Here is a 13,543-nt window from a genome sequence, read left to right as displayed (position 1 = left end):
CTTTCAACTGACATATTTCACAATCATAACTAATCTTCACTTTATCTTAAATATCTTTCACAGGTCACGTGGCATTATCTTTAGTTCATGCAGGTACGCTTGGTATTGAGCAAGTAAAGCATAGAACATTGCCTAAATCAGTGGTGGATGTTTGTAGAGTTGTTTATCAAGCAAAATGCTCACTCATTAAGGTAAGTAGATGTTGATTCTCTTTCTTCTGTGCTTTGTGGACAGTTGGTGGGGTATTGTTGTTAAGTTGTCCTTTCGTATTTAACTTTGTAGACTCATCAAGAACAGGGCCGTTCTTACAAGGAGGTCTGTGCCCCAGTCATTGAACGATTGAGGTTCCTCTTTAATGAACTGAGACCTGCAGTTTGTAATGACCTCTCTATAATGTCCAAATTTAAACTGTTAAGTTCTTTGCCCCGTTGGAAGAGGATAGCTCAGAAGATAATTCGAGAACGAAGGAAGAAGAGAGGTAAGAAGGTAAAGGGTGTAGGGGGATGCTTTCACCTGTGTCCCCCTCCTGTCTGTTGGCTGTTGCTCACCACATGGGCATTTTCACAACTGCTATAATGCTTTTATGTGTATTTATGATTAAGTATACAAATACTGCTTATTTTACCAAAACATGAGATAATGTTGCAGCTTTGGGACTGAATGTGTTGTGATTTGGTAACTAGTACACTGATGCTGAAAAATACTGTGAACTTTATTAAATTGATGGGGACAGTGAAGTGTTTTTTAAATCAGTTGTCCTGGTAATGAGATATGGAAAGATTTAATCTTTCCGGTGGCAATTATTCTTGCCATTCTTGTGAATAAATGTCTTTATTTGGAAATGTTAAATATTCTGAAGCATGGAGGATTGTTATAAAAGGAACCAAAAGAGTTACTGCTATTTTCAGGAAGCAGCTGTGTAGGGATAGGAAAAAGAGTTTTTGTATTAACCAAAATTTGTGTGAAAATACATTAAAAAACTTTATAATTTGGTCATTTGTGATTATAAACAAACCTACCAAGATATCTGATTATACTCTTATGAATTATATTGATTTATGCCCAGATCAGCCTTTTAAGCAATATTAGTGAGTTTTTGATGAATATTGCAAACAATAATGTGATGGAAGACTATTTTAGAAGCCATCCTGAATTGATTGTTCCTGGGCTTGGACCATAGCTTATCTGGATCCTGGAAATGCTTTGAATTAGGAAATAGGGCACGAGCACTTCTGAGATCCCTTTAACCCAGGAGGCCTGGAGACTCAGGAGATAGCATCTCAGCTGGAAGGAGAACGGGCCCATCCCCATGTGGGTGTTGCCTCCCTGGACTCTGAGCTCACATGGTCACCTCTTAAAATGTCCTAATGTGGGTTATATATTTACTTGCAATTTTTAAATAATTAATATTACTGGTCCTGTGCTAATTTTGATGATTCACTGGTAGGGTACTACAGGACTCAGAAGAGCTATTGTACTCTTCGTTATTACTGTGAAAAAGGACAGAGGAAGATTAGCAAAAATTGACACATGGAGGAAATTCCAGAGGAAACCGGGCCCAGGCTTTCTTCCAGTGTTCCCTCTAGTGAACCACAGAGTCCTGCTTGGTTCTCTCAGCGGTGACATGTGACAAAGCTATCTGTCAGGAATGCTTGCCTGAACCTTGGTGTCCAGGGTTGTTGTTGACCGTCAGTCACATGGCCATGTGGGGCTTGCATGATTTATTTCAGCTGCCCAGACTCTATCCAGAGTAGAACAGTTGACGTAAGTCACAAACTCTCTGTTCGCTCTGGTTGAGGCGGTCCTATGCCTGAGGCACACTCTTCTCAGTGAGGGTGTGTCCAGGTTTCAGAGCTCAATTCATAGGAGCTGGGCAAGGGCCAGTGCAGATGATACAGGCCTTTCTTGGGGATTTGCAGGGTTTGAGCAACACAGACGTGGTATGTTAGTGTTTCATTGTGTTGTCTGTTATTTATATTATAAAGTAGAAGAATTAGACTAAAAGCCTTGAAGAGTACCAAAAGTAGAGAAGTAACACCACATATTAAATTGCAAATTCAACAGAATTTCTCTCATTTAAAAGACTAACTTAAGGGACTTCCTTGGTGGCTAGGAGGTTAAGAATCTGCCTCCCAACACAGGGGATGCAGGTTTGATACCTGGTCAGAGAACTGAGATTCCACATGCTGTGGGGAAGCTAAGCCCGTGAGCCACAGCAACTGAGCCCCTACATTCTAGGGCCCATGCTCCACAAAAAGAAGTGCACGCACTACAACTTGTGGAAGCCTGCACGTGGCAAGAGAGAGTCCAAGAGCTGCAATGAAGACCCAGCACAGCCAAAAAAAAAAAAGACTAAACATAGCCAAAAAACAAAAAATGACTAACATAGCCAAAGGCATCTAATTGATTCAGTTGTACCGTGGTGACAGAACCAATATACTAGTCCAGAGTGGGCAGATTAGGATCTGTTGACAAATGTAGCCTGCCATTTACTGTATACTGCCCATGAGCTAATGCTGGGTTTTCCATTTACGTTATTTTATAAAAAACAAAGAAGAACGTGGCACATGAAAATTATGTGAAGTTTAAATAACAGCGTTCACAAGTCAAGTTAGCTGCTTTTCATGCTGCAGCAGTAGAGTATTTGCAGTAGATTGAATAGCCTGCAAAGACTAAAATATTCACTCTATTCACTCTCTGTCCCTTCAGGAAAAAGTTTGTCAGCCTCTGGGCTTCTCGTTCTTTAGGGCTTCTCTCCATTGTAACATTGTCACTATCTTTCTGTCCCTGACATGCAGTAGCAGGGAGTTATTATTGAATGTCGTGTGAGAATAATTATGATAGTTGAGGATCCCTTGGACTGCAAGGAGATCCAACCAGTCCATTCACAAGGAGATCAGCCCTGGGATTTTTTTGGAAGGAATGATGCTAAAGCTGAAACTCCAGTACTTTGGCCACCTCATGCGAAGAGTTGACTCACTGGAAAAGTGATGCTGGGAGGGATTGGGGATAGGGGGAGAAGGGGACGACAGAGGATGAGATGGCTGGATGGCATCACGGACTCGATGGACGTGAATCTGAGTGAACTCCGGGAGTTGGTGATGGACAGGGAGGCCTGGCGAGCTGCGATTCATGGGGTCGCAAAGAGTCGGACACGACTGAGTGACTGAACTTACTTTTTGTAATTTGAGTACTTGACAATGATATTTACATGTTTCTTTGAAAACAATATTCATATCCTTTGCCTTCACGCAAATTTTAACATTTCTTAATGTAAAATCATGTTTAAGGATTTTTGTAATGAATGGTGTTTTTAAACATAGTTCCTAAGAAGCCAGAATCTACTGATGAAGAAGAAAAAATTGGAAATGGAGAGAGTGATTTAGAAGAAGCTTGCATTTTGCCTCACAGTCCTATAAATGTGGACAAAAGACCCATTACAATTAAATCACCCAAGGTGAAGTATTTTTTTTTGTGATTCTAAGACTGGCTATGTAGAAGCACAACACATAGGAAGGGCATCTACAAGTATTATTGCTTTGTTTTTGAATATGAGTAGAGACTATGCTAGTTACCAACAGCATGAATAACTGCCTCAGTGATGCTTAAATGCACTTGACTTATGGTGCCCTGGTCAAATCAGTAGCTGGAGAAGTGTTTTCTTTTACTCTTAGCTGTATACTGTGTCATTATTTGTTCACCATTTTACTCATTCATTCATTTATTCACTCATTCATTGTATCCTTTGCTCCAAAAACTGTTAACATGGATGATAATTTAACTTTGTCAAATTAGCCAATTCCAAAGTACCTAAGTATACAGATTATACATTGATTTATAAGACTGTTTATTATATGATTGTTTTTATTATTAGTTCCTAAATTTAAAATGTTACCAATTTAAACCTAGTGACATTTATTTATATTTTCTTTGAGTAATTGTTTTAGAGCACATCTTAATATGAATAAGGTTAACTGATGGTGAAAATGGTTTTCATTTGTCAGGATAAATGGCAGCCACTGTTGAGTACAGTTACAGGTGTTCACAAATACAAATGGTTGAAGCAGAATGTTCAGGGTTTGTATCCTCAGTCTGCACTCCTCAGTACGATAGCTGAATTTGCCCTTAAAGAAGAGCCAGTGGATGTGGAAAAAATGAGAAAGTGCCTACTAAAACAGGTAAATTTGCTAAGACCATTCTTCTCTGTCTTGGATAATACAGACGCACTTAACAGTATGTATTGATATTTTTCACAGTTGGAGAGAGCAGAAGTTCGCCTGGAAGGGATAGATACAATTTTAAAACTGGCAGCCAAAAATTTCTTACTTCCATCTGTGCAGTATGCTATGTTCTGTGGATGGCAAAGACTTATTCCAGAAGGGATTGATATAGGGTAAAACTTTATAATATTTTTTTCTTAATTAAGGGAAGCTATGACAACAGAGCATTGTTTTATTGAAGTTAAAAGTCTGGTAATATTCTGAGTAAAATTCTTCATCTTTGTTTGAAGGGAACCCCTTACCGATTGTTTAAAGGATGTTGATTTGATCCCACCTTTTAATCGGATGCTGCTTGAAGTAACTTTTGGCAAGCTGTATACTTGGGCTGTTCAGAATATTCGAAATGTTTTGATAGATGCAAATGCCAAATTTAAAGAACTTGGTGAGTTAAAAATCTGGTGGTTAAAAGGCTATATTAAAATTGCTATTGATGTTAATGATGATATCAGCATTATTTCTTAGTTTGTCTCTTAATTATATATTCTGGAAACTTTGAAATGCTAATTTTTGCTTTGAAGACTTTCATAACGTTGTACATTAGAATGATAATCTAAGCTGCTTTAAACTTTCTCATATTCTAAACTTTAGAATTTGACAGAAGATATAATATTGTACTATCCTAATACAAAGCTTTTATATTTTAACATTTTTAAGTGTATCACACAGTGTATCTTAAAATGTATTTTTTATTAGTACATAATCTCCTTAATGGTTTAAGCATCTATAGAGAAGAGGGAGAAGTGGTTTTGTGGAAGACAAGTGAAATCTCTCTTTTGTAATTGACATGAAAGGAGTGAGTCACTAGGGATATTTAGAGGAGCAGAGTTACAAGTTTTGTAGATAGATGGAGACAGCTACATGTGAAGTGATGGTGGTATGATTATTGCAGAGTAATATGGAACTGCCCAATGTCCACACTCTGTGGATATCTGATGAAAAAGACAGACTTACTGTAAAAAATTGCTAATGCTTTCTGCTTTGTGTATGTTCTTGGATCAATGCACAAGAAACTTATTTGAGTGCCAATGCCTTTTAGGTATCCAGCCTGTCCCCTTGCAAACCATTACAAATGAGAACCCATCAGGACCAAGCCTGGGGACGACCCCACAAGCTCGCTTTCTCCTGGTAATGCTCAGTATGCTCACCCTGCAGCACGGTGCCCACAATCTGAGCCTTCTGCTGAATTCTGGCACGCTTGCTCTTACACAGACAGCACTTCGTCTCATTGGTGGGTTGGCATTGCCCTAAGTCACCTGTGAAAATTCAATGGTTTTTCTTGATCTCTCTTTCTATAAAATTTTTTCTTTTGGTGAATAAGTACAAATAACATAAAATTTACCATTCTAAGTAATTTTATAATTCATTGTCAGCAATCACATCCACAATGTTGTGCAAGCATTAATGCTGTTGTCCATAACTGTTTATCACCTGAAATGCAAGCACATGTCCATTTACCAGTGACTCCTGACTTCCCACTCCCCTAATTATTGGCAGTAGCAAATTTGCTTTCTATCTTTGTGGACTTACTTGTTTGGATATTTCATACAAATGAAATCATACAAACAAATTTCAGTCCTTTGTATCTGGCTTATTTAGCATGCATTAATATCAGTGCTTCATTTCTTTTTATGGCTAGTAAATATTATATGAATATACTGTGTTTTATTCATCCTTTGATGGATATTGGCTTATATCTACCTTTTGGCCATGCTAAATAGTATTGCTAGGAAATATGTGTACAGGCTTTTCTTTGTTACCAGTCCCTTTGTTATATACATAGGAGTAGAATTGCAGGGTTTTATGGTATTCCTATGTTCAGCTTGCTGAGAAATTGCCAAACTATTCCACAGCACTGTACCATTTTACATTTTCACCCACAGTGGGCCAAGAGTTGCAGCTTCTCCATGTCCTTGCCAACGCAAGTTATTTTCTGATTTTTTTTTTTTAAATTTAGGCTACTCAAGTTGGTGTGAAGTGATAATTTCATTATGATTTATTTTATGCTTCTCTAATATTGAGTGTCCTTTCATGGATCTCAGCCTTGTGGTGAAGGGTCTTGCATAACTCAGTGATGTGATGAGCCATGCTGTGCAGGGCCACCCAGAATGTCACAGTGAAGAGTACTGACAGAATGTGGTCCACTGGAGGAGGGAATAGGGAACCACTACAGTGTTCTTGCCTGGAGAACCCCATGGACAGTATGAAAAGGCAAAAAGATAACACAGCAGAAGATGAGCTCCCCAGGTTGGAAGGTATCCAGTATGCTCCTGGGGAAGAGAGGAAAGCAGTTACTAATAGCTCCAGAAAGAATGAAGCACCTAGGTAGAAGTGAAAACAATGCTCAGGTGTGGAGTGTCTGGTGGTGAAAGTAAAGTTGATGCTGTAAAGAACAGTATTGCATAGGAACCTGGAATGTTAGGTCCTTGAATCACGGTAAGTTGGACGTGGTGAAGCAAGGGATGGCAAGAATGAACATTGACATCTTAGCAATCAGTGAGCGAAAATGGATGGGAATGGGTGAATTTATCAGATGACCATTATGTCTACTATTGTGGCCAAGAATCCCTTAAAAGAAATGAAGTGGCCTTCATAGAAGGCTATGAAAGAGCCTGAAATGCAGTGTTTGGGCACAATCTCAAAAACGACAGAATGATCTTGATTCATTTCCAAGGCAAACCTTTCAGCATCATAATAATAATTCAAGTCTATGCCCCAACCACTGATGCTGAAGAAGCTGGAGTTGACCAGTTTTGTGAAGACCTATGGTGTTGGAGAAGACTCTTGAGAGTCCCTTGGACTGCAAGGAGATCCAACCAGTCCATTCTGAAGGAGATCAGCCCTAGGTGTTCTTTGGAAGGACTGCTGTGGAAGCTGAAACTCCTTGCCACCTGATGTGAAGAGTTGACTCACTGGAAAAGACCCTAATGCTGGGAGGGATTGGGGGCAGGAGGAGAAGGGGACGACAGAGGATGAGATGCCTGGATGGCATTACCAACTCGATGGACGTGAGTCTGAGTGAACTCCGGGAGTTGGTGATGGACAGGGAGGCCTGGCTTGCTGTGATTCATGGGGTCACCAAGAGTCGGACACGACTGAGCGAGTGAACTGAACTGATGACGCATTTTTGAACTAACACCAAAAAGTGATGTCCATAGGGGATTGGAACACAAAAACGGGAAGTGAAGATATACTCAGAATAACAGGCAAATATGGCCTTGGAGTTTTGTCAAGAGAACACACTGGTCATAATAAACACCCTTTTCCCAACAACCTAAGAGACAACTTCACACATGGACATCATCAGATGGTCAATACTGAAATCAGATTGATTATGTTCTTTGTAGCCAAAGATGGAGAAGCTCTATACAGTCAGTAAAAACAAGACTCGGAGCTGACTGTGGCTCAGATCATGAGTTCTGTGAAGCAAAATTCGGGCTTAAATTGAAGAAAGTAGGGAAAACCACTAGGCCATTCAGTTATGACCTAAATAAAATCCCTTAATGATTGTATGGTGGTGGTTACAAGTAGATTCAAGGGATTAGATCTGGTAGACAGAGTGCCTGAAGAACTATGAACAGAGGTACATAACATTGTACAGGAGGCAGTGACCAAAACCATCCCAAAGAAAAAGAAATGCAGAAGGCAACTTGGTTGTCTGAGGAGGCTTTACAAATAGCTGTGAAAAGAAGTGAAAGGCAAGGGAGAAAGGGAAAGATACATCCAACTGCATGCAGAGTTCCACAGACTAGCAAGGCTTTATTAAATGAACAGTGCAAAGAAATGGAGGAAAGCAACAGAATGGGAAAAGACGTATCTCTTCCAGAAAGTTGGAGATATATATCAAAGGAACATTTCATACAAGGATGGGTATGATAAAGGACAGAAAGGACACGGACTTAACAGAAGCAGAAGAAGAGATTGGAAAGAAGAGGTGGCATGAATACACAGAGGTATACAATGAAGGTATTAGTGACTGGCATGACCAGGATGGTGTTTTCACTCACCTGGAGCAATACATCCTGGAGTGTGAAGTCAAGTGGGCTTTAGGAAGCATTACTATGAACAAAACAAGAGGAGGTGATGGAAATCCAGCTGAGCTATTTAAATTCCTAAAAGATGATGATGTCAAAGTGCTGCAGTCAGTGTGTCAGCAAATTTAGAAAACTCAATGGCCACAGGACTGGAAAAGGTCAGTTTTTACCCCAATCCCAAAGAAGAAGCAATGCCAACAAATACTCAAACTACTGTACTGTTGCACTCATTTTGCATATTGGTAAGAAAGAAAGAAAGAAAGGGAAGTTGCTCAGTCGTGTGCGACTCCTTGCAACCCCATGGATTGAGTGTAGCCTACCAGGCTTCAGTGGGTTGCCATTTCCTTCCCCAGGAGATCTTCCCGACTCAGGGATTGAACTTGTGTCTCCTGCATTGTAGGCACACGCTTTACTATCTGAGCCACCAGGGAAGTCCATTACCAGGACTTCAACCAAGAACTTCCATATGTACAAGCTGGGTTTCAAGAGGCAGAGGAAGCAGAGATCAGATTGCCAACATTCGTTGGATCATGGTGAGAGCAAGGGAGTTCCAGAAAACAATTCTGCTTCATTGCTAAAATCTTTGACTGTGGACAAATTCTTAAAGAGATGGGAATACCAAACCACCTTACCTTTCTCCTGAGAAATCTGTAAGTGTGTCAAGAAAAAGTTAGAAGTGGACATGGAACAATGGATTGGTTCAAAATAGATAGAAGAGTATGACAAGGCTGTATATGCTGTCATTCTGCTTATTTAACTTTCTTGTAGAGTACATCATGTGAAATACTGAGTTGGAGGAATCAAAGATTGCTGGGAGAAATATCAATAATCTCAGATGCGCAGGTGATGCCGCTCTAATGGCAGGAAGTAAAGAGGAGCTAAAGAGCCTCTTGATGAGGGTGAAAGAGCAGAGGGAAAAAGCTGGCTTGAAACTCAACATTAAAAAATAAGGTCATGGCATCTGGTCCTATCACTTCATGGCAAATAGAAGGGGAAAAAGTAGAAGCAGTGATCAATTTTATTGGGCTCAAAAATCACTGTGAATGGTGACTGTAGCCATTAAATTAGAAGATTCTTTCTCCTTGGAAGGAAAGCTATGAGAAAACTAGAGAGCATATTTTAAAGCAGAAATGTCACTTTGCCAACAAACTTCCTGTAATAATGTACAGATGTGAGAGTTGGACCATAATGAAGGCTGAGTGCCAAAGAATTGTTGCTTTCAAATTGTGGTGCTGAAGAAGACTCTGGAGAGTCCCTTGGACTGCAAGGAGATCAAACCAGTAAATCCTAAAGGAAATGAACCCTGAATATTCATTTGAAGGACTGATGCTGAAACTCCCATACTTTGGCCACCTGATGGAACCAGCCAACTCATTGGAAAAGACCCTGATGCAGGGAAAGATTGAAGGCAAAAGGAGATAGGGCGGTAGAGGATGAGATGGTTAGATAGCATCATTGACTCAGTGGACATTAATTTGAGCAAACTCTGGGAGATAGTGGAGGATAAAGGAGCCTGGCATGCTACAGTCCGTGGGGTTACAAACAGGCAGACATAACTTAGACTGGTAAAGTCTAAGTTATTTGTTGCTGTTTGTGGCCAAACAACAATAGTGAATGACATTAGTCTCTGTACCCATGCTTCTTGGCCATTTGTATATCTAGGAGATAATGTCTATTCAGGTTCTTTGCTCATTTAAAAATTCAGTTGTGTGTGTTGAGTTAAGTAGAGGTCCTTTGAAATTCTGTATACTAGACTGTTAACAGTGATATGATTGAAGGACATTTCTTTTTCATTCTGGATTTTGTTTTACTTTGGTTTACAGAAATTATAAAATGTCTAATTTATCTATTAGTATTCTTATTATTCTTCTGTTGCTTGTGCTTTTGATGTTATGTCTAAGAAATCATTGCCAAATCCAAGATCATGAGGATTACCCATTACATTTTCTTCATTAAGTCTTGTATTTAGTTTTATGTCCACTTTAAGATGAATTTTTTAATATGATGTGAGATGAGGGTTCACTTTATTAATTTTTTGGTTATCCAGTTTTTTCAGTATCATTTTTTGGAAAGACTATTCTCAAATTTTTAGTATCCCTGTCAAAAATCATTTTGACTGTAGCTATTTAAGTTTATTTCTAGAATCTCAGTTTTGTTTGTGTTGTTCTATTTGTGTCATTACGCTAATCCCACATTGTTTTGAACGCTCTGATAAAAGCTTTGTGGTAAGTTTTAAAATTGACAGGTATGTCTTTCAACTTTTTCTTTCTCATGATTATTTTAGTTATTTCTAGTCCCTTGCATTTCCATATGACTTCCAGGTCTGGCTTTTCCCTGTTTGCTAAAAGGCCATTGAAATTTTCAAGGATTGTATTGAATCTGAAGATACTTTTGGAGAGTAGTGCCCTCTTAACAATATTAAGTCTTTTATTCCATGAATATGAGATTATTTTATATTTGTTTAGGTCTTCTTTCATTTCTTTGAGCAATATTTTATAGATTTTTGTTGTTGTTGTTATCAGGGTAATGCTGGCCTCATTGAGTAAGTTAGCGAGTAGTTCTCTCTTGTTCTGTCTTTGAAAGAGTTAGAATTGGTGTTGGTTCTTCTTTAGTGTTTGGTAGACTTTACCAGTAAAAAGAGATGTATGTGATGTAAGAGATGGATGTGATGCCATCCAGCCATCGCATATTGTTCACTGTTGATTCTGTTGTTCTGTTTATCTCTGTTCTGATGTCTGTTATTTCCTTTCTGCTACCTTTAGGTTTACTTAGGTCTTATTTTTCTAGTTCCTCCAGGTATAGTTAAGTTGTTCAGTTGTTTTGAGATCTTAAGTATGCGTTCATAGATTTAAATTTCCTCCTTAGTAAGCCGAATGGTCCTGGTTTTGTAGTTGTTGTTGAGAGGTCTTATTTGCCTTTGGCTGTGCTGGTCTCCGTTGCTGCTTGGTCCTTTCTCTAGTTCTGGGTAGCAAGCGCTTCTCTCCAGTTGCCGTGTGGGGGCTTCTAGTTGCAGAGCACAGGCCCTAGGCATGTGGTCTTCAGTAGTGGCGGCACATGGGCTCAACAGCAGCAGCCCCTAGGCGCAGAAGTTGTGGCGCACAGGCTTGATTGTTCTGAGGCATGTGGAATCTTCCTGGTCAGGAGTTGAACCCATGTCTCCTGAGTCGGCAGGCAGATTCTGTTCCACTGACCAACCAGGGAAGCCTCTCAGTCTGTTGAGAGGTTTTTGATTAGTGATTCAATGTCTTTACTTGTTTTAGGTCTGTTCACATATTCTACTCGAGTCAGGTCAGGTAATTCTGTGTTTCTAGGAATCTATCCATTTCCTCTAGGTTAGATAATTTATTAGTGTTCAGTTCGTAGTGCTCTCATAATTCTTTTTATTTCTGTAGGATTAGTAGCAATCTTCCCACGTTTTGTTTCTGGTTTTATTTATTTGTATCTTCATTTTTCTTGGTTAATGTGCTTAAAGTTTGTCAGTTTTGTTGACATTTTTCAAAAAAAGTCTGGTTTTGTTGATTCTGTTGTTCTATTTATTTCTGTTCTAATGTCTGTTATTTCCCTTCTGCTACCTTTAGGCTTACTTAATTCTTATTTTTCTAGTTCCTCCAGGTATAGTTAAGTTGTTTAGTTGTTTTGAGATCTTAAGTATGCATTTATAGATTTGAATTTCCTCCTTAGTACTGTTTTTGCTGCATCTCTTAAGCTTTGCTACATTGTGTTTTTGTTTTCATTTGTTTCAAAGTATTACTTTTTGTTGTGGTTTTTCTTTCTTTGTCCTGTTAAGTTTTCACACACTTATGACATTCCTAGCTTTTGTTATAATTTCTAGTTTCATTCCACTGTGATCAGAGAATATAATTTATATGATTTTAGTTTATTTCAGTTTATCATTCTGTGACCTAAAATACTACCTCTCCTGGAGGGTGTTCCCTGTGAACACTTGAGAAGAGTATGTTTTCTGCTGGTTTTGTATAGAATGTCCCTTCATGTCTGGTAAATCTGATTCATTTATAATGTTGTTCTTTGCTGAAATTTTTAGATACTGCAGGGCCAGTGTTCTAAATCCAAATGAAAGAGCAAAGCTGTCCTAAGCAGTTCGATTTTGCTAGTCTTTGTGCCCACAGGACCCATTCAGAAATATGCACCAGACTCTGAGTCAGCATCTGATATCCGTGGACCTCATTAACAACTAAAAATTGCTTTTAAAAATCTTAAAAATATATCACCATCTAAAGTTGCCTCTATTTTCTTGTTGTCTCCCCTTTTTTTCCAGAGACTCCAATAGGTAAAAGTCAGAGCACAAGCTATTAATTTTGGGGGCTTCCTCTGTTAACAGTACTGACTGTGAAAAGCCAGGGAGCTGTGTCCAATGAATACATATCTATCTTTGTTGCTTTCTCTAATCAAGGTGATTCTCTTTCATATGAGAAATCATTAGCATACAATATTTTATATTAATTTTTCTGTATATATCCACATATGATAGCCACAAAATACAAATCACTTAAAAAAAGATTCTCATTTTTTCCTTATTGCAAAATGTATTCAAACCCTTAGCAGCAAATTCAGTGTTTACAGTGTTAACATTATAGCTGCCTGGGGAGGTACCAGCTAGATGGAACCCCTGCCCCATTTTGGGCCTCACAGAGGCACTCCCAGGTTGAGAAAAAGACTATTTTCCTTCCAGTTTATTTAAAGCTTTACTCCTGAGCTGGGAATTGAACAATTTTTTTTTTCCTCCTCTTGGAGGAGAGCAGAACACAAACTTTAAATTTTTCACCCAACCAAGCCCATCTTTGGGAATGTTTGGGGCCCTTTTCTGTCCTGGAGAGAGAACAAAAACCCCAGGGTTACCAGGGGTGTGCATATCCCTCCCTCAGGCCAGGGTGCTGGCTCCTGGGGTTACATTTCCTGTTTCGAATACATTGGTAAATTTTACTTCTCACAGATTACAGCTCAGCTTCTATTTTAAACTATGAGTGGTTCCGTGGCCGCCAGGGACCAAATTTTCATCATGTTCTACTCCTTCATTTTCTCTTGTACCAGGCAATGGTTTTGCAATATTTGGGTGAGTCCACATTGTTCTAGAAAATCCTGTTGCTGCCACCCCTGTGTCAGGGTTCCCAAGACCACCTCCAGTTTTAATAATTTGCTCACAGGCCTCACAAGATTCCAGATATAGTCATACTTTGGGCTAAAGTTTGTTACAGTGAAAGAGTAGGAAGCAGA

At 39.1% G+C, this 13,543-nt stretch overlaps 1 protein-coding gene across 8 annotated transcripts in view; it reads left to right on the top strand.

Moving 5' to 3' along the window:
- HERC2 (HECT and RLD domain containing E3 ubiquitin protein ligase 2) overlaps positions 1-13,543 on the top strand; it is a 243,534-nt gene that overhangs the window by 105,986 nt on the left and 124,005 nt on the right. For all 8 annotated transcript variants that reach the window (XM_004004470.5, XM_012129843.4, XM_060409588.1 and 5 more), the window contains 7 exons: positions 64-191; positions 283-478; positions 3,324-3,457; positions 4,005-4,178; positions 4,257-4,393; positions 4,511-4,662; positions 5,317-5,508. In XM_004004470.5, coding sequence (XP_004004519.1) covers positions 64-191; positions 283-478; positions 3,324-3,457; positions 4,005-4,178; positions 4,257-4,393; positions 4,511-4,662; positions 5,317-5,508 — 1,113 coding nt within the window. The remainder of the gene's footprint in view (positions 1-63; positions 192-282; positions 479-3,323; positions 3,458-4,004; positions 4,179-4,256; positions 4,394-4,510; positions 4,663-5,316; positions 5,509-13,543) is intronic.

This window comes from Ovis aries, chromosome 2, assembly GCF_016772045.2.
Source record: "Ovis aries strain OAR_USU_Benz2616 breed Rambouillet chromosome 2, ARS-UI_Ramb_v3.0, whole genome shotgun sequence".
Taxonomy (NCBI): domain Eukaryota; kingdom Metazoa; phylum Chordata; class Mammalia; order Artiodactyla; family Bovidae; genus Ovis; species Ovis aries.
This window is presented reverse-complemented; position numbering and strand designations above follow the sequence as displayed.